The sequence below is a fragment of the Hemicordylus capensis genome, chromosome 1 (assembly GCF_027244095.1).
Source record: "Hemicordylus capensis ecotype Gifberg chromosome 1, rHemCap1.1.pri, whole genome shotgun sequence".
In the NCBI taxonomy this organism is placed as follows: domain Eukaryota; kingdom Metazoa; phylum Chordata; class Lepidosauria; order Squamata; family Cordylidae; genus Hemicordylus; species Hemicordylus capensis.
The window spans coordinates 147,228,496-147,254,572 of record NC_069657.1 but is presented as its reverse complement, the minus strand read 5'-3'; the positions used below and the strand labels follow the sequence as shown (position 1 = coordinate 147,254,572).

Below are 26,077 nucleotides of genomic sequence, written 5' to 3'. Positions count from 1 at the left end.
GGTAATATGTGTGTACTCTGCCCGTCAAAGAGCAGCAAAGGGGGAAGGAGCTATATATTCTCACATAGTATAAACTTAAGCAATTGGGTAGTATAAAGTAGCTGGGCTTCTGCTAACTGAACAAAGAGGCACCTTTTAATGTGGTGATGCTCTTATTTAGCAGGGGAGAGCAACTGGCCCTATCCAACTCCAGCACAACATCCCTCCAGTGGCGATTGCTGGTTACCTTGTGTTCCTTTTAAGACTGTGAGCCCTTTTGGGAAAGGGAATGATCTAATAGACTTGTTTATATTTTTCTGTCTAAATCGCTTTGAGAATTTTTGCTTAAAAGCAGTACAGTGATAGTAGCATAGTAGTAGTATACAGCAGTTGGAGCATTTTGGATGGATGCTGGTTTTTCCAGACGACAAAGGTGCATAGTGTTCCTTCTTTTTGTTAGCCTTAGCAGGTTAATGGGAGCAGCATTTCCCTGGTTTTCTGAATGTTGTGCCGACCAACTCTTTGCTTTGCTTCTCTACAGTTCACCATTGGGAGCGATGAGGAAGAGGAGGAAGCCTGTGGCAGCCCATGCACTTTATCATTTCATGTGGCAGAGGAGTGCAGTCGCCTCTCCCCACTTCCATGTCTCTCTGATCTGCTGCCAGAGAAGGAGTCTATCTCACCCAGGAGGTAAAATGGGTTTATTTTTTTCATTATCTGGGCCTTAAGATGAGAAGCAGATGCCATGGGTCCTTATCTCCTCCTCTGGTAGAGAAAGCAAGTTGCTTTCCAATTCAAGCCCAAGGCATTCTTTTGAGGACACAGGCGAGGGGGACCTTAATATGAGTAATGACTCATGCAGGCTTAGTTCTATAACCTCTGTTCAGTGTCAGAGCCCAGTTCGGGAATATGCAAATAATAATAATAATAATAATATAAGAAGTAATAAATATGCAAGAAGTGCAAAATTTTCATCACTGAGTAACTAATACATTCCCTGTGTGGTATAGCATATACGCTGTTGAACTTGAACTGGGGAGACCTAGATTCAAATCTTTGCCCCACCGTGAAGCACCTCTGACATGTTGGGTCAGGAACATGGGGAACTGCCTTATACCATGGCAGCCCATTGATCCATCTAGCTCAATACTGATGGCTCACACTGACTGACAGTGGTTGTTTTCTCCAAATTTCAGGCAAGTCTTTCTTAGTCCTACCAGGGCATATTTCACACAGGGCTTTTAGCTCTCATCTCCTCTGGAATGGAGGGTGTGTATTCACATATCGGCCAGATTTACCCCAAAATCCCTGCAAGCTTTCAGGGAGCACTTCAAACACGATTCGGCTTTTTCATTGCACATTAGAGTGTAACCCGATTCATATCCAGGGTTAAAAAAAAATCCACTTTTTGCTTCGGTTTTTTGAGGCAAGCCTCTCAGTAAACTCGCAGTAAAGCCTGCTGTGTGACAAAATGCCCTGCAGAAGCCAGGAACTTAACCTGAGATTTTTCTGCATGCAAAGCAAATGCTCTATCACTGAGCTATAGCATTCTCTCAACCTAACTTTCCTCTCAGGAAAGTTTTACATTTAGTGCTGTGAGGGTTAAAATATACATTGCCCTGAGCCCTTTGAAGGACAGGATGGAAATGTAGTTAACAACAACAACAACAACAACCCGTCCTCACACACCTGGGATTAGAGATCAGGTTTCCAGGACAGAAGAGTTATTTTCCAAACAAGCTGAAGTGATGTACACCTATGTACACATATCATTTCTGAAGCTGAACAGCGGCAGAGGAACATAAGGTACTGCTTCTGCTAAAGTTATTTGGAAACCCCCAACTTGTCCTTTGGTTCTGGGATCATTTAGAATGAGATGAGAGATCAAAGCATCTTTAGCCCTTCCCAATCCACTTTCCTAACCATGGCACTGCACATGTGCCTGCTAGGGGTAACGTCTCTCGTCCATTGCCACTCCTGCGCTAACACTGCACTCTCTGTGACTTATCTCCACAGCCTCTCTGGGTATGGGGATCCTACACCTCGGGGATGGGAAAAGCGCAAACCTTGGAGTCAGGTGCCAGGTGGACAGCGAGCAAACTATGACCTGAAGGAGAGGGTGTGCATTGGCAGCATGACCGCTCTCGAGAGTGCCACATACCAACGAATCCCCACAGATGAAGCTGAGGCTCAGATGCTGGCTTCTGCTGACCTTGATGACATGAAAAGTGAGATTCAGCTTGGGTCCATGCCTCCATTCCTGGTGATGGTGGTGTGTGTGTGCGCATGTGGGGAGGGGAGGCATCTCTGTCTGTTGTGAGTATCTCTGTCTGTCCCATGTTGTACTCTGAGTGAATATGAGGGGTTCCCAAAAGCATAAAAACTGCACTGTTTCTCTGGAACAATACCTTTTTATACTAAAAGTGAGCAGCTAGACCAAGCAGTAGGTTTCACAAAAAGAATATGAGGATCTATACCCCAAAGTTAATCCCTAATGTATTTGCTACTTAGAGGTATACTGACTGAAAAATGAGGCTGTGTTTTTGGCTATCATGGCACATAGCTGTCGATAGACCTATCCTGTGTGCATGTATCTGATCCATTTATGTTAATGACTATTATAACAGCCTTTGGCAATGGCTTCCATAGGTCAATTATACATTGTATGAAAAATTGGTTCCTTCTGTTTGTCTTGAACCTATTGCTTCTCCAGTTTGGTCAAAAACTGGATTCTTTTGTATTCTGAGAGACATGGCGCAATCCTATGCATGTTTAGTCAGAAGTAAATGCACGGCTCATGCACCGCTAGTTAAGTTACTCCTTGCGAGGATGGAGTTCTTGGTCCTCCCTCATAAGGCTGTGCAGCATATAAGCTGCTGAATATTTCCCCTCATTTTCTCTGTCCATACCAGTCCCTATTCTTATTACCCTTATTTATGACTAATTGGTCATATATTTTTTCGTTAAGCTAAAAATGCCCAACTAGTGCCCTGGACCCCAACTGGTCCCTCTGCAAAAGAGCACAAACTTGCAGCTGCTCTGGTGTCAGAATACTGACTCCAGCCAAGTTAATAAGCAACGTGTTGTGAGCTATCACCAACCCACTTTCCAGGTAACAAGGATACTTTGAGCCCTGGGTCCTCCAGGATCTACTCTGTAGTAAAATAAATAAAGAATTTACTGAATGAAATATAAGATGGGGATGGGGTGGGGGGAAGAAGGAGGCAGGGATAAGAAATAAGTGCTGTAAAGAAATAAAAGCCTTAAATGCTAATATTGGCTTACATTTAGATATTAACTCACGGGATGTTGTGAGATTTAAATCAGTCTAATTACTGTAAAGCTCGTATTGATCAGAATGCACATTTCATTTTCATTCTGTGATTTATTTCATGTTAACAACATTCACATGTATCACAGATAGTGCAAAAAGTATTGCAAGACAGGAAAGTAGGTCTAGTATTCACTTGATAAACTGCTCAGGTGTTACAAGGGAAACATGATGTTTCCAACCCTGTAGCTTTCTTGTAACATTAATGCTCTTCTGTCAGTCCCCACCCCTTCCACATTACTGTTCTTTGCAAGTGTGGGTTTGGAACCTCACATTTCCTGACACAGCATCTTGTTTGGTCATGAGAAAGGAAGGAGGCAGTCTGAAACAGACAGTTTGAGGAAATTGTTGGACATGGGTGATGTTAGGCTGCCAAGTCTCAACCTGTGGCTGGCAGGATGAATTTACCCCTGCTCACCCCTGGCAGGATGAATCTGTCCTTATTTGTCTTACATAGATGGTGCATAATGTTAGGCTCCTAACTATCTGTTCCCAAGTTTGTGTGTTTTGCACTGCTTTTCCTGCTCCTCCTCCTCCTTTGCCAATCGCCACCACTGCCACCACCACAACTCTGGCTATTCCCCTTCCTCTCTTCCCTTCTGGGCACTAACCATGGTTTTGCATTATGTGTGCATTACACACAAATAGTAGTTGATTCATTCAAACCAGGTTTCTTGTAACTGCAGTGTGCAAACTTCCTTCAAACCATGCTTTCAATCTCTTGTTTTATGAGGGAAACATTATTTGTGCTTGAGCATATGTAATATGAAGCAATGGTTAATGTCGAAGAAAGGAGGGAGATTTCTCTACAGGCAGGAGAGTGTGTACATGAATGTGGATTCCCAAGACTGTCTCCTGATTTATAAATCATGATTTGCAGTAGGAAGCCAGTGTCATATCTGTTGGGCTAGTGTGTTAGCTAACAATTCCTACCTGCTTCCCTGGGAAAGAAGCAAAAACACAGAGGAAATCCCCTTTCAGCTTTGATTCCTGCATAATATGCTATCTAGGCCAGGACAGGGTGGACAGTGACCACAAGAAATAATTCTGTAGCACCTGCTGTTTGCTTTCCCCAGAAGCATGGCATGCAGTGCTTGAAGTTATTTCTTCTACTGCTCTAAGGAAGCACCACCATAATAACTTGAGGCCAGGAAATTCACTGACTAGATAGGACTTTGACAGTTATTCTTCAGTTTAGCTCCCACCTGCATCCTCATATCATAAGATTCCATAATGTGGCATCGTACTGAGAATCCACTCTACTGAGCTTTCTCCATGCCCTACTTTGCTGGAGAGAAAGTCCTCAAATACTTACCTTGTTTACCAGATCTGGCCAGTGGCTCTTGGCCCAGGCATGGTCTTCTGTTGCTCCAGGGCTCAAATTTGTTTTATTCCTTTTATGCCTTCTGACATCGATGGACTAGATGGAGCTCTGCTCTGAGAGAGGCTAGTTCTGTATCTTTCCTGCTTTAACTGTGAGACTTTTCCTTGTCCCCCTGATGGCTCAGGGTTATCAGCTACCCTTTGTGCTCAGAGAGAACTACACATTTTATCTCCTGGAGGGAACAGCTACATAGATCCAGATTATGACTCAGGGTCTATTGTGATTGCAATTGCAATTGCTGAAAAGTTTTAATGTACCTGGGGCACATTTTATGCATATGTAAAAGTATGGGCTGTGCCCTGCACCCCTCCTCCTTCCCCAATATGCTGGTTCTTTCTGTGTGAGAGCACAGAAGAGACGTCATGGAAATGCCAGCTCTGGGCCCCAGGACATAGAGAAGTCAATAGCCTGCTTTCCAGGCTTCAGTGGGTGGATACACCAAAGGCGTGTGAGGAGGGGACAGAGCAAGCTGTGCCATAAGCACAAGACGCTTTTGCAGCAGCACATGTCTTGGGCCTCCTCCAAAAAACCCTCCCTGCTGAGCTGGGGCAGTGTGCAAGGATATGTATATGCTCCCCTGAACTTCAAGCGAGCAGGGACAGTCTCTGCACTAATCTCTTCCTTAGATAACATAAGCTGGGGTTTTTTCCTCAAATCCTATCAAAACAATTTCTTGGTACTGGACTGAACAGCTTTCTGGATTTTGTGCTACCTGAAGAGCTTCAAACAGAAGAGGGGCTCATCTCCTAAGTGCTATTCCCTGCCAGCGTTGTGATTGTCATATGCCCCGTTGACCTCTGACTTTCTGAGGACATAATGATGGCCATTCCAGACAAAGAAGAGGCAATGAAAGAGATGGGGGTAGGAGACAACTCAGAAGTGGGGATAGCCATCTGTGTCCATAATTCATTTGGCTATGAGGACTTTGAGGAGTTTGCTCTCAACTTTGAAGACTATGATCTGTGGGAGGCCATCCAGAACCACTTGGGTTATCCCAGTTTGGAGCCGAACTGTAAGTACCTGCTAACATCCTGGAACTCATATCTCTACATATGGACATTCTCATACATTGCTGTCTTCAACTTAGTCCATACTGAAGTCTGTCCACAGAAGAACCAGATGCAAAGGAGAATAGAACAACTTTGCATGTAATAGTTATGCAAAAGTTTTCACCTCTGCATGACAATTTGCACCTTCCAAAATTCTCCCTTCTACAAAATCATCAAAGTTTTTGTCCTCCTTTGCTTCTGGTTGTACTGTCTGTTCATGGGTACCATCCAGGAGCTCAGGCTTAAAGCTGGCACACAAAAATAAGCCTGCATATATGTACTGATCCAATCTTTTATTTGTTTTCTTATTCCTTGCCCAATTCCATAATCTCATATATTTAACCCATAGGCATAAGCTCTCAGACATTTGTGCTCTGATATGGAGTCTGTCCTAGGAATCTGCTGGGGATATATGAGGCTAAGGGAACTTAGCTGCAGCCTGTACACTCTTGTACAGACACAAACACACAAACTATTGAGCTCATGGTTTTTCAGTTTGGTGCCTATCTTTAATCAGCTGTTCTTTCAGCTACAGTTTACACACATGCATCTGTGGGTAGTTAGATAGATCCTGGTCCTTCCAGGAGTCGTCCCCCCTCCCACTTCCATTGGGGAGGAGACCTGATCTGGTGATAGTGAGCATGAATTGTTCCATTAGCTAAGCAGGCTTCACCTTGGCTTTCATTTGGATGGGAGACTATATGTGAGTACTATAAGATATTCCCCTTCGGGGATGGGGCCATAGCTCAGTGGAAGAGCATCTGCATGCTTGCATACCAAAGGTCCCAGGTTCACTCCTGACATCTCTAGGTAAGGCTGGGAGAGACTCCTGCCTTTAATGTTAGAGAGCCATTGCCAGTCTGTAGACAATACTGAGCAAGATGACTCAGTGGTCTGACAGTATAAGGCAGATTCCTATGAGGCAGAGTGAGGCAATTACCTCCAGCATGGGCACAAGGAGGCACACGGGGCCACCTTAGTGGTCCTCCCCATGTCACCTGCTGCTACTATCCTTCCTCATCCTACTGGAGTTTGCTGTTCATTTCCCCCTTCTCATTTGCTGAAGCACACCTCTTCGTCCCCCTCTTCCCCATGCTGGTGCCCCTGCCATCATTGCTTGGCTTGGTAGCATAGTCTGAGATTGTTTGCCAAGGCCACTTCCTTGTTGTCTTGGCAGCAGGGTTTGGCCTGAGAATGCTGAGTATCCACTCACAGATTGGGGATGCCTGTCTTTTACTGCAGGCAGCAAATTGTATTGGACTGCCCCTGGATATGCTAAAACAGAACACTTGCAAGACTTTGATATGTAAATCAGCTCAGGATGAGGTGCAGAGGGTGAGGCTGACAGTGCTTGTTTGTCCAAAGACTCTTCTTTGGGGCCCATCATAAATCCTTAGAGAGAGAAACCAGTGAGGAGTTTATCTGCATTGATCTGCATTGATAATACACAGGGAGTATTATCTGGTGTGCTGGCTGATCTTTAGGAGATCTAAGTCACATGTCCCAAAACTGCTACTAGCCCCGGGGGTGGGGGGTGGGTGGGGCGTGTCTAAGCACCATATACATACCTGTGTTTCCCCCAGAAGGGCTAATGGCAGCTTTGGAAGAAACATTTAGATCAGGAATCCTGCACTGGGAAAGAGAGTTAAGCATCTTCCCCCTCAGATTCACTGCTCCAGTTGAAATCAGAGCCCTCAATTGATCTTTTAATATTTTGTGTTTGTTTGTTTTTAAGTTTGGGAGATCTGAGGATCTGTTGCATCACATTTGGACTTCAGACATCAAACTCAGACTTCTCTCTGTAGAATGGAGATAGCACTATCTATTCCCTCCTCCAAAGGGATATTGGGCAGGGCCAGACTTTATGGGAAGTAGCTCCAGAAATATGTGACTAGCCAGTATCATTCTGTATGCTCATAATACACCCTAGGATTTACATCCTTATATATTATATTATACCTCATGTGAATCATGCACATGCATCACAAACAGATTATTGCACTCAGATGTTATTCCTGCTACAAGTCAACTATACAACTATTTGTCTATAGAAGTGATGGACATCACACACAAATGCACACATATAGCACCCCATAACAGCAACTTCAGCAGCTTGAGTCCATTAGTATTGATGAGCAGTTATTGGTTTTTGTCACTCCTGTGCAGTTGAAAGTGGGAAAGGGCGGGATCCAGCTGTCAGTGAGCCTCACATCAGAGACACAGCCAGTGGGGGAAAAAACCCTCTGGCTCAGTATAGATTTAATTTATATTTAATTTAGTGACCCAGATTACCAAGGAGTAAGGCTCTAACATGGCAACATTGGATCTGAAATGTTCCTTCGACAGGGTAAGGTGGAAGAAGAGTGGAAAGACTCCTAGCTTGGTAGTTGGGTATTTGTTATGTCATGTCATACTCCAAGAGACATTAAAAGCAGATATAAAACATCACTGGAGAGCATGGCATAGCTGGACTACCCTGAAAATACTTGGACAATACTAAACAAGATAGAAGTTGTGTATTTCTCTTTCTCTTATACTGTCTTCCAATAATCCTACTAAATGGATTAAGAAAATAAAAACAGAATTGCAGTTTGGTTCTCCTTGGCTTGAACCACCCACTTGGCTGTTCCCTCTCAACTATTCTCTGGAGATACCATTGCTCCCCTTTGCGACCTCTCCAAGATGTTAGCATCCTGACACTATAGTATTCAAAGCTACTATGTGAGAATTTCTGCAGTCAGGGCTGGTTCTAGACATGTTGGGGCCTACTGCAAAATTGGGCTTGGGGGCCCCCATATACAGGGTATAAAGAGTGGGGAGATTGTTGGCACCTTGATCCTGCAGCTAAATTGGTAACTATGAACAAAAGAAAGAGAACTAACAGCAGCCTCGGAGCAACTTCTTGTTTCTTCATTTTTTACCTCATTTTCATTGCAAGCATCCAATGAAGCTGGTTGGCAGGAGGTTTAGGGTGGAGAAAAAGAGGGATTCCTTCACACAGTGTATCATTAATCTAAGGAATTCAGTGTGCAGAACATACACTTTGCATTCAGAAAGTCCTAGGTTCAATTTCTAGCAGCAAAGTTCTCGGGTAACAGAGCTGGGGTGGAGCTTCAAGAGCAGCTGCCAGTCTGGGTAGACAGTACTGGGCTAGATGGACCAAAGTCCTGATTCAATACAAAGCAGCTTTCGATGCCCAGATAAAAATTATGGGATAGAGCCCCTACTTTGCATGTAGAAATTGCCAGGTCCTTCAGCTCTCCATGGCCGGCATCATCCTCAGCTGGCCCGTGGTTCCTGCCTCTCCTCCACTCTCAGTATCAGGAGAGCCATCCTGTCTGAAAGCCCGTCTGGTGAGAGTACAGCTTCAGAGACTCTCTCTCCCTCTCCCCTCCTGTTGCTGTTCTTTTGCACAAACAGACCCCAGCCCAGCATGAGGGACCCCCAAATTGCTGTGGCCCCCTGCAGTTGCAGTATGCTTAAACCAGCCCTGTCTGCAATATTAAATGCCAGGAACGCTCTCTGGCATTGGTAAAAGATAACTTAAACATTGCTAGCTTTTGCAGGTGTGTGTGTGTGATCCAACCTTGCTAGATTGATGCCTTTGGTAGTTTATTTTTGTATGTTGAGGAACAACAAAACAAAAGAGAATAAAGTTTACCCAGTAAGTCTCCTCCACCTTTCCTCAGCCTTTTGTGCCCCAAACTCTTAGTTTTATTTATTCATTTCTCACCCTTGCAGCCATGTAATAAATGATGCTATGCAAATAGCAACCCTATTTATGATTTATTTATGTATATGAATCTTTGGTTCTCTAAATGATTTTGGTTACTTTTTCACCATCCTGCAAGCTGACCAGAGGGGTTTGGCATGGCAATTGAAAGCCAAAATTTTTACTGTGGGGTTAGTGAAATTATTTCACAATGTACTCTTTCTATCTCTGTCTTGGCTTTCTGTTGTTATTCCAGGAATGGCGGTTTAGCCATGCTTCAGGGAATATATCGCACCCCTCAGTACTCGCATGTAACTCTCTTCAAATATATATATTCTGTCAAAGCACCTGCACCTCTTCAGGAAGAGCGCTGAGGAAACAATAATTGGTTTCTGTTGCAAACTGCTCCATAATCAGTCAGCTCAGTGGTGCTCATCCTTTACCTATAGAAGGTGCTAGGCAGGGGCGTAGCAAGGTTGGAATGGGCCCAGAGACAAGATTTTAAAATGGGCCCCCCACTCACTGAAGCTCAGCTCATGAAGTAAAGAAATCTTAAATGAGGCTGAATAGTAGTAACAAAAAGCATAGTAAAATTTATTTTATATATATAACTATAACTATATAACTCTCTCTCTCTCTCTCTCTCTCTCTCTCTCTCTCTCTATATATATATATATATATATATATATCACTATAACCTATGTGCCACAATAGAACATCATCCTAAATTATTTTTAAAAATGTTTTGTAAACTGTGGACGATGCAAGTCATTTAATGGTACTAGAGAAAGATATGCTGTTCTGGTAGCTCCAGGTCTTAACACTCACATCAATTTTGGAGGATGAACACAACTGAAGGAAGCCCGGGCGGGTGCGCATCAGTCATGTGACTTGTCTCTGGGGGTCCCCCAAGGCAGTGGGCCCCCAGACAACTGTCTCCCCTTGCCCTATTATAGTTATGCCCCTGGTGCTAGGTTCAATCCCTGGTGCCTCTAGTTAAAGATAGCAAGTCTGGGAAAGATCTCTGCCTAAGACTTTGGAGAACTGTAGCCGTTTGAAGCAGAAAGTTGTTTCATATACATATCCAAATGAATCATTAAAAAAGAAGTCTGTGTGTATGTTATGCTTCTTAAAAATATGAAAATTCTGTATGAAGGTTACCTAATTGTGTATCAAGAAAAGCTGAATTATATGATGTATCAGCTGAGCAAATTAGTGTATGTTTGCTTAGCTTTCATAATTTATGCTGCTTCTAACAGTTACAGGGAAGAGGAAGCTGATACACAGGATGCTGACACCCTGCTGCGTGATCACTGAAAATCCTGCTCATCCCTCTTTTGGCTCCTGAGATTTCACCATGCATTGCCCACCCATTTTCAAACCTATATTTGAAAACTTTAGGTTTTTAAAATGAAAGCTGAGCTTCTTAGAATGTTTAATTCTGTAGCTGCTATCAAAATGTGGGCTTGCATGGTGCAGTCATGGCACACATACAGTTTTGGCCATAGAAAGCCAAGTTCTATGTCCTGGTCCTGCATTTCCATTAACCATTCCCATTGCTTTTGATCTTGCCCTGCCTCTATTACAGGCCACCGTTTTGAAGACAATCCAGGAGTAAGGAGACATCTGGTTAAGAAACCCTCCCGGAGCCAGACTACCAGAGCAAGCAAAAAGTCTTTGTCCTCGCAGTCTATCAAGAAAAAGAAGAAAAGGAAGAAGCTGGACAGGAGACCCCATGAGGTACCATAATGGCTCCGCCCTTCTGAGACTCCACAACAAACATGTAACTGAAGTGTGTGCTGGCCATGGTGGTGAATTATTATCCTACGGAAGCAGTGGCAAAGGAGAGTGGAGAGTGGATACCGAACAAGTGGGGCTGAGGTCCTGGCAGAATTCATGACCATGAGGTGGAGGCAGTGGAGGCAAATGGTCTCAGCATAATCTGTGCTCTCTGGGCCTATCTTGGTTCAAGGGAGCCCTCTTTTTTTTTTTTTTTTCTTAAAAAAATTTTTTAAAACAAATTTATATGTACTGCCCTAAACTTATGTCTCTGAGCAGTTTACAATAAAAACAGTACAAATTAAAACAGAATTAAAACAGGTTAAAATTTAACACATTGTTAAACTATTAAAAACTGTAAATCCAATTAAAAGCCTAGGTGAACAAATTTATCTTAACTGCCTTTTTACAAGTTGTCATAGATGGGGAGGCTCTTATTTCAACAGGGGCTGCCTTTGTATGTAGTTTGGAAACTTCAGTTGGTCCAAAATGCAGCAACTAGATTGGTCTCGGGGGTTTCTTGGAGAGACCATATTATACCTGTCCTAAAGCAACTACATTGGCTGCCAATAGCCCTAAATGGCTTAGGAGTGGACCAAGTTACCTGAGATAATGCCTTCATTTACATGATCCCCAACGCACATTAAAGTAATTCTTGTGAGTTCAGTTGCTGTTTGTGCCATCAAGAAGCCACATGTTAAAAATACTGTGTGTGTCACAATGTGTATGTGTATATGGAGATAATGCTTAACTTGCCGGGGGAGTGGGGGGTGCTCCAAAGGCCTTTAAGTCCAGCCTCCAAAATTACCTAGGTGCATCTCTATGCATCTTGGTAAAAGGTTGAGGGGAGACAGGCATTGCCCGTGAAACTAGCTTCATGATCTCATAGCAGTTCCTTGTCATCCTGACGACAGAGCTAAATTCAGGGAAACCTCACCCCGCATCTCGCTTGTATCCCTATAACAGTAATGGAAATTCAGTATGCTTATTTTATTAAACGTACAGTGAAAACCAGAAAAAAAAACCTTGGGTGACATGCTTATAGTCCAATTACCTTGTTTGTCTTTTCCCCTCCCTGCCAGGTATTTGTGGAGCTGAATGAACTAGTGGTGGACAAAAACCAGGACATGCACTGGAAGGAAACGGCTCGCTGGATCAAGTTTGAGGAGGATGTGGAGGAGGACACGGCACGCTGGGGGAAGCCTCATGTGGCCTCGCTCTCTTTTCGCAGCCTTCTGGAGCTCAGGAAGACTATTGCACATGGTGAGTGACTTAGACTGGACTTACCTGTCCTGAGGTATACAAGGCCCTGATCACAACTGTATCCTGACCCATAAACAAGGACAAATCTACAAGATCTCTCAAAGTTCAGGCTGTCCAGGAAAAGGGAAGGAATGGGTAGAAAGTTACAGCCAGCTTGAAACGTTGTCACTGGACCACCAGGATCCCTTTTTCCTCATGCATTGCATTGCATTCTAGTCCTGTAGCTGGAGGTGTAACGCCAAGGAGTTGGATCAAGAAAGACGCCACAGATTTATTCAGTGTAGATTTAAGTGTGTTCTCTTGCATATCTTTCTCTCAATAAACTTGAGGCCCAACATAAGATTCTGAGTTTTTATGAGAGTTTCTGGGGTTGATTTAAGTAGCCACATGTGAAAATCCCTTCATCACAAATCCCATGCAATGGGTTGCAGGTAGACATACATGAATAAGCAATATTCCCCAAAGTTCTGAATACTCTGAAGCCTTCCTGTAAGACAGATACTTCTAAAGATGCTAAAGGCAAGGCATTATATGCAAAGGATTGTTTTGCACAGGAGAAGAGGATGAGATGACACAGATAAGTCTCTCCCTTGATCTTTAATAGCCTCAGTCTGTTTATCTTCCTGCTTCCAGGAGCTGTTCTGCTGGACTTGGAACAAACAACATTACCTGGCATTGCTCACCTCGTGGTAGAGACCATGATAATCTCGGATCAGATCAAGGCTGATGACAGAGCCAATGTACTGAGGGCCCTGCTACTCAAGCATAGGTGAGTACTGGGGCAAGAGGTTCAGAAAGACAGTGGTTGGCGGTTGAGGGGGTTTGAGTAACAGGGACACAGAGGGGACAGGAAGAGGAGCTGAAGGCTAAGTACACAGGACTGTCCTTAGGGCGGGGTGACCAGGGTAGTTACCCCCAGCCCCACTCCTGCAGGCCCTGCACCTGCCTCTCTGCCCTGCAGCTGGCACTGCCTCCTCTGCACTCCCCTCACTGGCAGCATAATGCTGGCCAGGATCAGGAGGCTTGCTTGCTAACAAAAGGTCCCCCCCCACCCCTGCCGCCAGCATGTGGAGGCAGGCAACAGTTCCCTCTCCACCACCATCCCACTATCAGCTGTTTGGTAGGTGGGCAGGGCTTCCAGAAGCCTCTCTGCTGGCCTCCCTGAAGCTCTCCAGTCAAGGCTGGCAGGCTGCCTGCAGATGCAGAGTGGCCCACACTGGCTGCCCACCAGAGCATTGTGCCCACCCTCTGTCTGCTCTGCCCTGTCCTGCCCTGAAGCCCTGTGCTGACTGAGCCTGTGCCTTTCTCCTCCTCAGAGCCAGCAATGGAAGGTATGGTTTCCCTTTTTGTGGTTATCCCACACCCCGCCCCTGTATATTTATGGAATGGCTTGCTGTAGTGCTTTGATATTGGGCACAGTTGTAGGGCAGGGTGGGGCAGCTCTGCATATTTAATTTGAAGTGGATTCCCCCCCCCCCGCCGCCCTAAAAACATTTTTTTTAAAAAACCTCCTATAAGTGGTTTGTTTCATGGCAGAAAATTACAAAAACTTCTGGAACTGAAGCTCCCCTTGGACCATCTTTCCACCCCCATGTGGAGGAATCTGCCTTTTGCCTTCATAAAAAAAAGGGTAAAACACACCCTTTCTCGGTTGCTGCAATCAAGGCATCTCAATGGGTTATCCTCGTCACGTGCTCCTGGGCAGGACTATGTAAAATACTAATAGAAGCCTTTAGAGCCTGACGGAGATAACCCCGCCCCAGTTCTTATAGTCCTGCGTTGCTCCGGGCAGGTTTTCTCTCTCTCTCTTGTGTCTTAGATTCTTATGCTTATCCTTCGCCCGTTTTGTGTCTGATATTTTTGTTCCTCTCCTTCCGTCCCGTAAGTTGTCTCCTATTTGTCATTTTTTATAAAAAAAGGTATTTGTCGCGTTTGTGGCTTTCCTCATTCCCCTCCACCCCTCTTTACCCCCGTTCTGTCTCTGGTGTATGGAGCATGCAGGGAGGGTTTTGAATGTTTTAGTACCGGCTGGGCAGGTGAAACCGGAGTTCCCAAAAGGGAAAAGGGCGCCTAGATCACCTCCCCCGCTTGTTAACTATCCGGCCCCAGTTAAAGTCTCCCATCTCCCTGTTCCTTTCTCGGCGGTCGTTTGACCATCTGAGCGGGCAGAGCGATTCCCGCCGTCAAGCAGTCAGACCTGGGCAGTGACAGCAGTGGAGCACGAAAGCGAGCCACCTCTGAGGTGCCAGACTCGCAGCACTGCTGTGGCGCTCTCTTCAGCAGCAATGTGGCGGCTTGAGGGGCATGGTGTGTTCGATCTTTTAGTGGCCAGATTGAAAGCGGGCACTGCCAGACCCCTTGCAAAACCTCCCCCCATGCAAGCTGAGATAAAGGCAAAGATCGGGGGTGCAGTAATGGCCGCGCAAAAGAGCAATTCTGAGAGGAGACAAAATGGCGGCCACGAGAAAAAGCCCGCTGAAAAGCCCGCCAAAATTCTGGAAGCTGTGGAGCAGAGCAGCAGAGAACAGCCTGACTTATGTGTGGTGAGCTCTGACCATGGGGAAGGGGGGTCTGGACAAGCTAGCTCAATAAGGGTTAACCAATCGGTTTCTCAGGCTATTCCCAGATCTGTGCCACCAGAGTGGCGAGCTTGGCTGAAAAATGCCATCATAGATACAGTTTTCCAGTTAAAGCCCTCAAGCAAGGCAAAAAAGTCTAAAAAACGTAGGCACACTTCCTCGTCCTCAGAAGATTCTTCTGATTCCAGTTCCCCGGCACCTTCATCTAAGAAGGCCAAGCACAAGAAAAAGCACTTAAAAGCAAAAAAGAAGCATTTTAAAAAATCTATACTAATTTACTCCTCAGATCTTTCGGGGGAGGAATCTGGGGATCCAAGGAGATTAGACCCAGGGCACCTAAAACAATAGAAACGTTGGTGCCCATTTGGGACGTAGATACCACTGGTGATATTGGGGCCATGGGTGGAGGTGGACAGGATCCGGATCAGGACCTGCACCCCGATAAGGAAGATGGGGAGTGGTCTGGGGCAGAGGACTTAGAACCAGCTCAGGTATCACAGCACCTCTTTAACTCAGAGGATTTTAATCCGCTTATGACTAAGGTCCTCACTACCATTGGACTACAGTCTAAACTGGATACTGAACCTCCTCGCACTCACAGGGCTTAGTGTTTCCTAAGCCTAAGCCACGTGATATGTTGCTTCCTATGCCAGATTGCTTTACAGAGACAATTAGAGGAGAATGGGCTATGCCTGCGTTGAACAAAAAGGCTATTCCAGTGACTATGCAATTTTACTCATTCCAGCAAGAGATCACTGACCTGCTCAAAACTCCCAGCACCGATGCACCAATCGTCCAGCTGGTCACTGGGTCCTTGATCCTACGAGATGGGGAAGCATCTGGACCTGTCGGCGGAAAAGGCAGAATTTGCTTTTAGACGCGTGCATGACAATTCATCTCTAGCAACGCGATCTGCTGCAGCAGCATCTATGGCAGCAAGGGCCAGTTTATTGTGGCTTAATGACCTGCTCGATAAGACCCCAACTGACCCAGGACACTTAAGGCAGCAATTGGTGAAGCTCCAACGGGCCCAGGCATTTGTGGCAGATACCACTTTGGACTCTATTCGTTTCTCTTCCATAGCATCTGCGGCCGCAGTGGTGACGCCACCTGTGGCTTAAGGGTTGGCAAGCGGATGTTACTTCAAAGGCAAATCTGTCAGCAGTGCCTTACAATAGTTCCAAACTGTTTGGATAAGCAGCCCTTAAGGATGTGCTGCTCAAAAGACAAAAGAAAGGCAATGCCAACTGCACCTAAGAAAGGGGATAAACCTACATTCCAAAGACCATTCCAGCCATTTCGTTCCTTTCGTCCTGCATTCAGAGGACGTGACAGAGACTTCCGGTCGCAGAGGGAAGCCTGGTCCCGCCAGCGTTTTCCTACCAAGAATTTTGGAAACCGGCAATCATTCAACCAGGGAAAACAAGAAGGAAAACAGCAGTTCTGACGCAGGAATGCCTGCGCTCGGGGGACGCCTCTCAAAAAAATTTCACATCTGAGAACAGACTATAGCGGACAAATGGATACTGGAACTGATCAAGTCTGGTTACAGAATAGAAATGAACTTCCTTCCTCGTCCAAGGTTCCTTCCTACCCCTCCCCCCCGCTCTCATTGTTTTTCCAAACATTCAGACGTAAATTCAGCCATTCAACATCTTCTGGCAATAGGGGTGGTAGAAAGAGTTCCTCCTTCTCAGGCAGAGAGGGGTGTTTATTCTATTCTGTTCACCGTCCCCAAAAGAGACGGGTCCAAAAGGACTGTTCTGGACTTGAAACACCTGAACAAGAGCGTGCGTCCACAAAGGTTCTGCATGGAATCCCTGCAGTCCATCACAGAGGCTCTTCACCACGGAGACCTGCTCTCTTCTATCGACTTGAAAGAAGCCTATCTGCATACCCCAATTCATCCAAAAAGCAGATGTTATCTATGCTTCAAATACACGGTGGTCGACTATCAATACAAGGCCCTCCCATTTGGCCTGTCCTTGGCCCCCAGGGTTTTCACAAAGTTCCTGGCACCCATGATGGCACACCTGCAACTTCAGGGCATTCACATTTTTGCCTATTTGGACGATTTCCTTGTGAAATCAAGGTGTCCAGAGGCAGCGGCATCCGACCTAGCGGTGACTCTGTCTACCTTGAAACAGCACGGTTTCTTAATAAACGAAAAGAAAAGCCACCTGATACCTTCCAACTGGCTCTTACATCTAGGGGTCATTATAGATACCATGCTAGATCGACTCTTTCTGCCGGAAGGCAGAATTCAGACCCTGGTCTCGGAAGCAAAGATGGCATTCCATGCATGGGAGACACCCGTGCTATCCCTAGCAAGGCTTCTGGGCCTAATGGTGTCCACCTTGGAGGTGATACCTTGGGCGAGGTTCCACCTCAGGGACCTACAGTGGTTCCTTTTGCCGTTCCAATTGTTCATCTCAAGGAAATGGAACATAATGGTACACATGCCGTCCAAACTCCGGATGTCTCTTCGCTGGTGGAGCTCCCCCAACAATCTATCTGTGGGAAAGAGATTTCTAGAATTCCCAAGGACTATTGTGACAACGGACACCAGCAACAGAGGTTGGGGAGCCCACTGTCATCAGTACTCTGTTCAGGGGAAGTGGACTCCAGAGGAGCGAGCACATTCAATAAACTGGCTGGAGTTGAGAGCCATTCGACTGTCCCTGCTCAACCTTCTGCCCCACGTGACGGGCCAGGATGTCTTGATAAAAACGGACAATACCATGGCCAAAGCACATGTAAACAGGCAAGGGGACACGAGGTCAAGATCCCTATATCAGGAGTCAGTGCTTCTGATGTCTTGGGCAGAATGTCATCTGAAATCATCTGCAGCCCACCATGTACAGGGAGACCTGAACTCGATTGCCATTTGGCTCAACAGAGATGACCTTCTTCCAGGGGAATGGGCACTAAACCATCATGTGTTCGAACAACTAGTCCACAGGTGGGAACGCCCTTGCCTGGATCTATTTGTGACACCTCTCAACACGAAGTTACCACACTTCATCACAAGGTTCCCTTGTCAGTCGGCGGTAGGGACGGATGCCCTGTCCAGCCAGTGGCCATGAGGCGTACTGTACGCCTTCCCTCCAATTCCGTTGATGGCTCACGTATTAAGGCGCATAAAGGAACAAGAAGCGGAGGTCATTCTAGTAGCCCCCTATTGGCCAATATGACCTTGGTTTGCCAATCTGATATCCCTCAGCATAGACAAGCCATGGCATCTGCCAGTCACACCGGACCTGTTACTACAAGGACCAGTCCAACACCCAAACCCAGCCTGGTTTCAGCTAGCTGCATGGAGACTGAGCGGCGGCTGCTGAACAGGCAGGGTGTGACAGAAAAAGTGGCATCCACCATCCTTGCCTCACATCGTCCATCAACAAATCGAGTGTACCAATACACTTTGAGAGCGTTTCTATGTTGGTCTTGCCATCACCATATCGCCAAGGGGCAGGCAAACCTTAACCACCTCTTACAGTTCTTACAAGAAGGCCTAGATAAGGGGTTGAGACCGAACACACTGAGGAGACAGGCGGCCCCACTTGTGTTGCTCATTATTATAATATTATTATTATTTCGATTTGCTCATATCAGGAGGATCTTCTAAGACATCAATGGGACATCCGTTACTGAAGCGTTTCCTCAGAGGGGCGACTCTCTTATCACCACCAGTGGCACACCGGTTCCTTACGTGGAATTTGAACACGGTACTGAAGGCACTACAGCACTCCCCATTTGAACCAATTAGGTCAATACCATTGAGACTGCTGTCAATTAAACTAGCCTTTCTGGTGGCCATGACTTCAGCAAGGCGAGTGTCAGAGTTGAGGGCGTTGTCCATTCACAAATCCTATTGTATAATCTTAGAGTATGCTGTACGCTTAATTCCAGACCCGTTCAGCTGTCCAAAAGTGTTATTTGACTTCCACGTATTGCAAGATGTATATTTGCCATCTTTTTGCCCACATCCAACACATCCTCAGGAGAAATTGTGGCATAAGCTGGATGTCCGTCACTGCTTAAAGAAATATATCGCATGGTCAGCCAGTTTTCAGAAGACAGACGCACTATTTGTATCCTATCTACCAGCCTCTATGGGAGAGACAGTGTCTTCAAGGACAATTGCAAGATGGATCAGAGCCTGCATTTCTCTTGCATATGAGGTTCAGCACACTCGTCTGCCTCAGAACATAGTAGCTCATTCTACCAGGTCAACTGCAACTTCAGTGGCCTTCGCAACCAATGCCCCTGTTCAGGAGATCTGTAAGGCAGCAGTTTGGAAGAATAAATCCACATTTATCAAACATTACAAATTGGATCTATATGCCTCCGCGCAGGTAGCCTTTGGGAGGCGGGTTCTCCAGGGAGTACTTCCCCAGGAGTAGAGCAATATGTGGGTTCCCTCCCAGAGACGTACTGCTTGGGTATGTCCCAATGAGATGCCTTGATTGCAGCAACCGAGAACGGAGCATTGGTCACTTACCATGAAGGCTTCTTCTGGTTGTTGCAGTCAAGGCATCTCAGCCCACCCTTCTGATACTTAACTTATATTCTTGCTCTACTCCAGGAGAACTGCTTCTTAGGATAGGTATGGGAAAGGTTGTTGGATCCCAATCCCTATCTTCACTTTTTGTTGTGTTATGTGGCGGTGGCGCTGCCTTCAGGTTACATACCTCTGTTTTATTGATGTTGTATTCAGTTTAGTCTATTATATCTGGTTTAGATGTACCTTTTCTTTGCTAACTTGGCCTATAAGAACTGGGGCGGGGTTATCCTCGTTGGGCTCTATAGGCTTCTGTTAGTATTTTACATAGTCCTGCCCAGGAGCACGTGATGAGGATAACCCAATGAGATGCCTTGACTGCAGCAACCAGAAGAAGCCTTCATGGTAAGTGGCTAATGCTCCATTTTGCCCCACCCTTTAGATCACCTGGAATGACTTGGCGTAGGGCTTTGATACTGAACACAGATGTAGGGTGAGGGGAGCTGTATATTTAATTTGAAGCAGATTGGTCAATGTATTGATTTCTAATAATTTTTGAATTAAAACCCCCCATAAAAGTCGATAAGAGACTTTTTTCATGGCGGTAAAGGGTAAAACACCCCCCCCCCATTTTGCCCCATCCTTTAGATCACCTGGAATGGCTCAGCATAGGGCTTTGATATTGAGCACAGATGTAGGGCAGGGTAGGAGAGCACTGTGTATTTAATATGAAGTGGAATGGTCAATCTAATGATTTTTACTGCCCCAGACTAAGGCTGGCCCTGCGTAAGTAAATATGAACAGTGGCATCATACAATCTAAAGATTAGGTTACACAGAGGTTCAAGGATGACAAGAGGGTATTGAATGTGAACAAGAGAATTTTGCAACGTGGAATTGTAGAGGTTCCTCAGGTGGTCTTAAGAACTGTGATTTCACAGTTGCCTTGGCAGTCCTGAGGCAGGAAAATAGGAACTCGTAGCCTGGGGTATATGCATGCAGGGAGACCAAACCTTTGGGGTATACAGGGGTCAGGGAAGTAGAGGGTGGCAAACTGGTAAATAGATGTGTGAGGATTTGATGCTACGAATACAAGCAGGGTAAAGGATGTCTCAATAAGAAAGGTATAATTTTGTTGTCTTGGTCAGATTCTGGGCAGGCAAATGGGGAACTCCCACAGAGCTGCAATAACTCATAGCCAGTGAAAACTGACCAAGATCCTGCAGCTCCTTTAATCACCACATTGCTTCCTCAGCCACCCCAATGATGAAAAGGAGGCATTCTTCCCTCGGAACCATTCCAACTCCAGCATAAACTCCATGGTGGGAAACCACCATCACAACCACAATCATGCAATTGACACTTGCATGCCATTGATGGGGGAAGAGCGCATTGAGATGACAGAGCCCCGGGTTCATGACCCTGACTACAGGGAGGTGAGTGAGAGAGAGAGAAAAGTGCAACCTGGAACTCAGTTGTTTTTAAAAGCAAGCCATTTAAAGTTGGGTGCGAGCTAAAGAAAACCGTAACTACCCTCACTACTATCCTGTTCTCCCACAGTGGTCAACTAGGTGGTTCTTTAGCATGAAGAGGTATTTGGTTAACCACTGTGGGAGACAGGGTGCTGGATTAGACAGGCCTTTTGTCTGATTCAGCAGGGCTCTTACGTGCTAAAGGAAGAAAACTCAGAACACCAAGAAAAGCTGAATTCTACAACCTGTTCAAATCAAGCAAAGATGGATATGTTTCTGTATCCTCCATAATTTGCTCTGATTCTGCTAGTTATGTGGAAGAACAAGGAGGTCAGAAAAGTGATATTGGTCAGGCGGTGGTGGGAAATAGATATGACTTAGTAGCCCTATGAACAGAATGAATATGTGAATGAATGAATGTGTAAGGGGAAATTGTTATGGCATATGCTAAAATAAGCCATAAAGTTAACTTGACTTGAACCAGCAAGTAGAAGACACAAATACCAGAATGAAGCCTTTTATGGCCCATTCATCCAACAAAGCCAGGTGTCGCATCGCTCTAGCAGTGTGAAGTGCAAATGTCATCATAGAGAGGCAGGCCTAGGGCCTGGTTAATGAAACTCTTTGTTGTTGAGACAGAAAAACATGCATCTTCACAACACTGAGGGACATCGTGGCAAATACCTCAAGTTGATGGAGAAGATTCCTGATGATGCAGAGGCCACTGTAGTTCTTGTTGGTAAGGAATGCTTGTCCTAAGCCTGTTTCTGCTACAGAGGCTTTGAGCCAGGCTCACAGTAGTAGGTTGCCTATGGGATTCTTAGCAGCTCCTTTCTTCTTTTTGCTGCTATTGTCTTGTGAGGAGATGAGGCATGTCTTCCTTAGCAAATCTGTTTCCTTACCAAGCCTTTTTGCCCCCATATTCCACTCTCCTAGTGTGGGTATTATGTATAAGGCTGTGCAGTTTTCTAGAGCAAACAGCAGTACCCCAGACCTCAGGAAAAAACAACTGTGGGAAGTGGTAGTTGTCCCCTGTGAGGAAATTGTCTCAAGCCTCAAACTTCAGAGCTTCGCTTGATATTGTGTATACAGACAATATTTTTTCGTAGTTTCCCCAAGAATGATGAATTCTGCAGATAATTAAGAATTTATCCTTATGGTAAAGGACTACATGGACTCTGCAAGGGAAACATAGGAAGCTGCCTTATACCGAGTCAGACCATTGGTCCGTCCAGCTCAGTATTGTCTACACAGGCAGCAGCTTCTCCAAGGTTGCAGGCAGGAGTCTCTCTCAGCCCCATCTTGGAGATGCCAGGGAGGGGACTTGGAACTTTCTGCATGCAAGCATGCAGGTGCTCTCCCAGAGCAGCCCCATCCCCTAAGGATGGGCTTGCAGCTTGCAGTACTCACATGTAGTCTCCCATTCAAATGCAAACCAGGTTGGACCCTGCTTAGCAAAGGGGACTTTCTACCACAAGACCAGCTCTCCTCCCTGTCCCTGGAAGGGGCCCTCTTTGAAGCAAGAGGTGAATTTTTGGCCTTAGGAATCCTTTGACATTATGGATAATTCTTCTTTAGGACATAAAACCTCTTAGAATTTCTAGGTCAGCCAAAACTTCCTAATTGAGAAAAGTCAGTCTTCCAATCTGATTGAAGCAGGTTCTCTTCGTTATTAGTTGTAGTATAGAGCACAGTTTCTCAACCGCCGGTCCCCGGACCACTGCTGGTCCCCAGGGGGTTGAGTGCTGGTCCGTGCAAGTCCTTTAACACCTCCTCCTTTTCAAGCATGCCAGTCCTTTAACACCCTGGAGATTAGCTCCCTGGAGCTAATCTTTAACCAGGCAGCCTTCGCTGCAGGGCTCTGTCTTCCTCCAGAGTCCCAGACAGCCTTTTCTCACTCCCAGCTAATCTCTCCAGTCTCTTTGATGAGAGGAGATAGCGAGAGCAAGTGATGTCACTGGTATGCAGCCAGTGAAACACACACGAGGCAGGTAGCAGGGCGAGTGAGAGGGAGTGCTTGGCTTGGCTGGAGTGCTGCATGCATAAACTCTGTTCTGAACTAGAGGAGGAACAGAGGAAGGCAGGCAGACAAAAGATAAGAAAACAAACAAAAGTAAGCAACAGTGCTGATCAAATGAAAAAAGAAGGGAAAGATAAGAAGAATGAAAGGGGTGGGGGTGAGGGGCGGGCTGATCATGTACTGACTCAACAAAAGGGGATGAAAATCAAATAAAATGGGGTTTTTAAAAGCAACCATACAGGAGAGAACAAGTACAATCTGTGTGAACTGAGAAATAAAATGTGGGGGGGGGATGAGGGAGATGAAGAAAGGGGTGGCTAGGGTGAGCTACTGACTTACCAAAAAGGGGATGAAGCTAACATAAACTGGGATTTTTAAAAGCAAACATGCAGGCAGGAGAGATAACTAGTGCAATGTGTGTGAACTGAGAAAACCAGTGGAAAAAAGAGATCACGAGAAAGGGGATGGAGTGGGGGCTGGGTGTAGCAAGGTATGAAATGGTGAATAGAGGAGAGAGAAGGAGGGAAAGAAGGATGAAGAAGAGACCCACTAAAAGTCTTCCCACTCATGTGTGAGTACATAGTACTCCCCCCCTCCCTTAAACCTCTGCCTAAAAATCATTACAGTTGTAAAAACCTGGATATATATGAATGTGTGGTATGAAGGGTTAAATCTCCCACCCCATTCCCTGTGGTTTACTTTCCTAATGTGGATGCCATATTGATGTGTAAAGTTCATTACCATAACATTACCTTTTCAAGGTAATGAGTGTTTTAGTTCTGAGTGTACTGCTTGGAGGTTTTTTGGATGATGTTTCGTTACAGACTTCCAGTATGATATGAGATGTCATGTTTTAAGCTTCCTATCAATTAAGTTGATAAGCTGGTTTTATGGTAGCAAACATGCATTGTCCCATTTGCTAAGGAGAGCAAGGGCAGTGATTACCAAATGAAGAGAGGAGAAAAGCTGGAGGGGGAGTACTGTGTGTGTAAGAGAGAGTACTATTTTAAAAGCAATATTAAATTACTATTTTTATGCATTTAAGAAGCAAGATATTATGTATATAGGAACTTGACACAAGTTCCTGCCTGCATGTTTAAATGCAAAATAGATAGATGAGGAGTAAGAAAAGACAGAATTGGAAGACTGGAGTGTAAGGTTGCAACCTATTTTTAAAATATGGTAATGTTAAATCTGGACTGAACAAATCTCAGGTGCCAGGGAGCCATGATGTCTCATCCTTTCCTCCCTCCCCCTTTTGAGCCAGAACTTCAAAAGTTAAATATTGATTAAATTCATTTTCATTGATTTCACTTTGATTTAATTGATTGATTAAGTGTTATTTTAATAATCAGCACCCTAAAAATTGACCTCAGCCCCCATGAGCCAAGTCACGGTCAGTTTTGGCCCATCAGGACATTTGAGTGGTGAACACCTGTGAACACCTGTACTAATAGATAAACTTGAAACCCCTTTGCTAACTGCTGGTCTGGGACTAGAAACTGCACACAAAAAATGTAGCGGTCCTTGAAACTCTGCATGACAAATTTAGCAGTTCTTGACTCCAAAAAGGTTGAGAAACACTGAAGAGGAAGCTCCAGGGAAGCTCCTGATTTAGGCCTTTGGCTTGGTCAAGGTGATTTCAAGATGAGAATAAAGTAATTCCATTAATGAAGATTTCCCTTTTCATTTGCAGCCTTTCTTATCTCCCTGATAATTGTAAGGGATGGTACAGGGATAGTCCAAGACATTTGCTGCCTGAGGCAAAGGACAATAAGATGCCCCCCATCTGTGGGTGGGTATAACAATCTGCTCAACCACCTTTTAATTATGCACTTCTGTGCTCTATTCCCTATTCCCAGTATTAATTGTTAGTGACATATAGATTAGAGAGAATTTGGGAAAGTTCTTTTTTCATCCAACATTTCCTCCTCATCAGTACCTGTCAGGACCCAACCAGACCTGGACCCCAAAGAAGCCTCTGCTGATGAGGAAAAGGAGCTGCAGAAGCCTCTGTCTCTGGCACAATTTTAGTATGGAAGGAAGAGTCAGAGATGTCCCTGCAGGATGAGCTGGAACTCTCAGTAGAATTACTAATGCCCACTCACCTGGACTATGGGCCCTACTTTAGACCCTCCCCAGTCACCTCTGAAACTCTAAGAACAATGGCAGCCCCAGATCCAGACAAATATTCAGAACCAGGGGAGGAATGCCCACCTGGATACTTGTGTCCTCTCTTATAATGGGCCCCTTTAGGAGGAGAAGGAAGCAAGTGTAGATAGATGCAGACCTCGGATCATTTGTGGCCAGAGCCTTGCTAATGCAACAGCTCACTCTGAGAAACTCCCCAGAAAACCTCCGGCTCGCAACTCCAGTCTTGCTCCAGTTCCCTGCTCCAGTCCTACTTTGTGGTGCCTGACCTCAGCAAAGCTCTCGTTCCTGGACCCTGCTCCAGCATTACTCTCCAGTGGCAATAACCATATTTTCTGCCTTGCTTGCTCTGCTCCAGCCTCAGCAATTGCCTTGAGTGTGACCAAGCACTTGTGATTTGCACTTCATATTGCTTTTTTTTGCCTGATCCTGGATGTTGACAATACCTTGCAAGCTATAGCATATATAAGTAATACTAAGAAAGGTTATGGCCCTGTTGAGACATCATGCCGGACCATGATTTTATCTTGATTCTGTGTGAGGTGCCCTTGTCTTGGGCACACATTCTGCTCCACCCTAAAATTGTTTACAAGAGAAAGAAAGATTCTATTTCTGATCCTGGTTCAGAACAAGCCAAAATTTGCCATGATGCCCAACGCTGTCAAATCCTGGCTAATCCCAAATAGAATTTAGGACCATTTATTAGAACAAACTGATACAGAACTAAACTAGAGTTTAGAACAAAGCTGGGATCCACAGCACAGCTTTGTATCCAAAGGTAAAGAATCAAGGAACAAGAAGCACCTTGCATCTCCTTCTCTCAACCAGCTTGACCCACATGCTGCAAGGTGCTGA

General features: G+C 45.3%; 1 protein-coding gene across 4 annotated transcripts in view; it reads left to right on the top strand.

The window, feature by feature from the left end:
• SLC4A3 (solute carrier family 4 member 3) overlaps positions 1-26,077 on the top strand; it is a 77,677-nt gene that overhangs the window by 26,058 nt on the left and 25,542 nt on the right. For all 4 annotated transcript variants that reach the window (XM_053246672.1, XM_053246687.1, XM_053246698.1 and 1 more), the window contains 7 exons: positions 521-669; positions 1,996-2,207; positions 11,044-11,195; positions 12,317-12,497; positions 13,131-13,266; positions 20,835-21,015; positions 21,691-21,790. In XM_053246672.1, the coding sequence (XP_053102647.1) occupies positions 521-669; positions 1,996-2,207; positions 11,044-11,195; positions 12,317-12,497; positions 13,131-13,266; positions 20,835-21,015; positions 21,691-21,790 (1,111 nt within the window). The remainder of the gene's footprint in view (positions 1-520; positions 670-1,995; positions 2,208-11,043; positions 11,196-12,316; positions 12,498-13,130; positions 13,267-20,834; positions 21,016-21,690; positions 21,791-26,077) is intronic.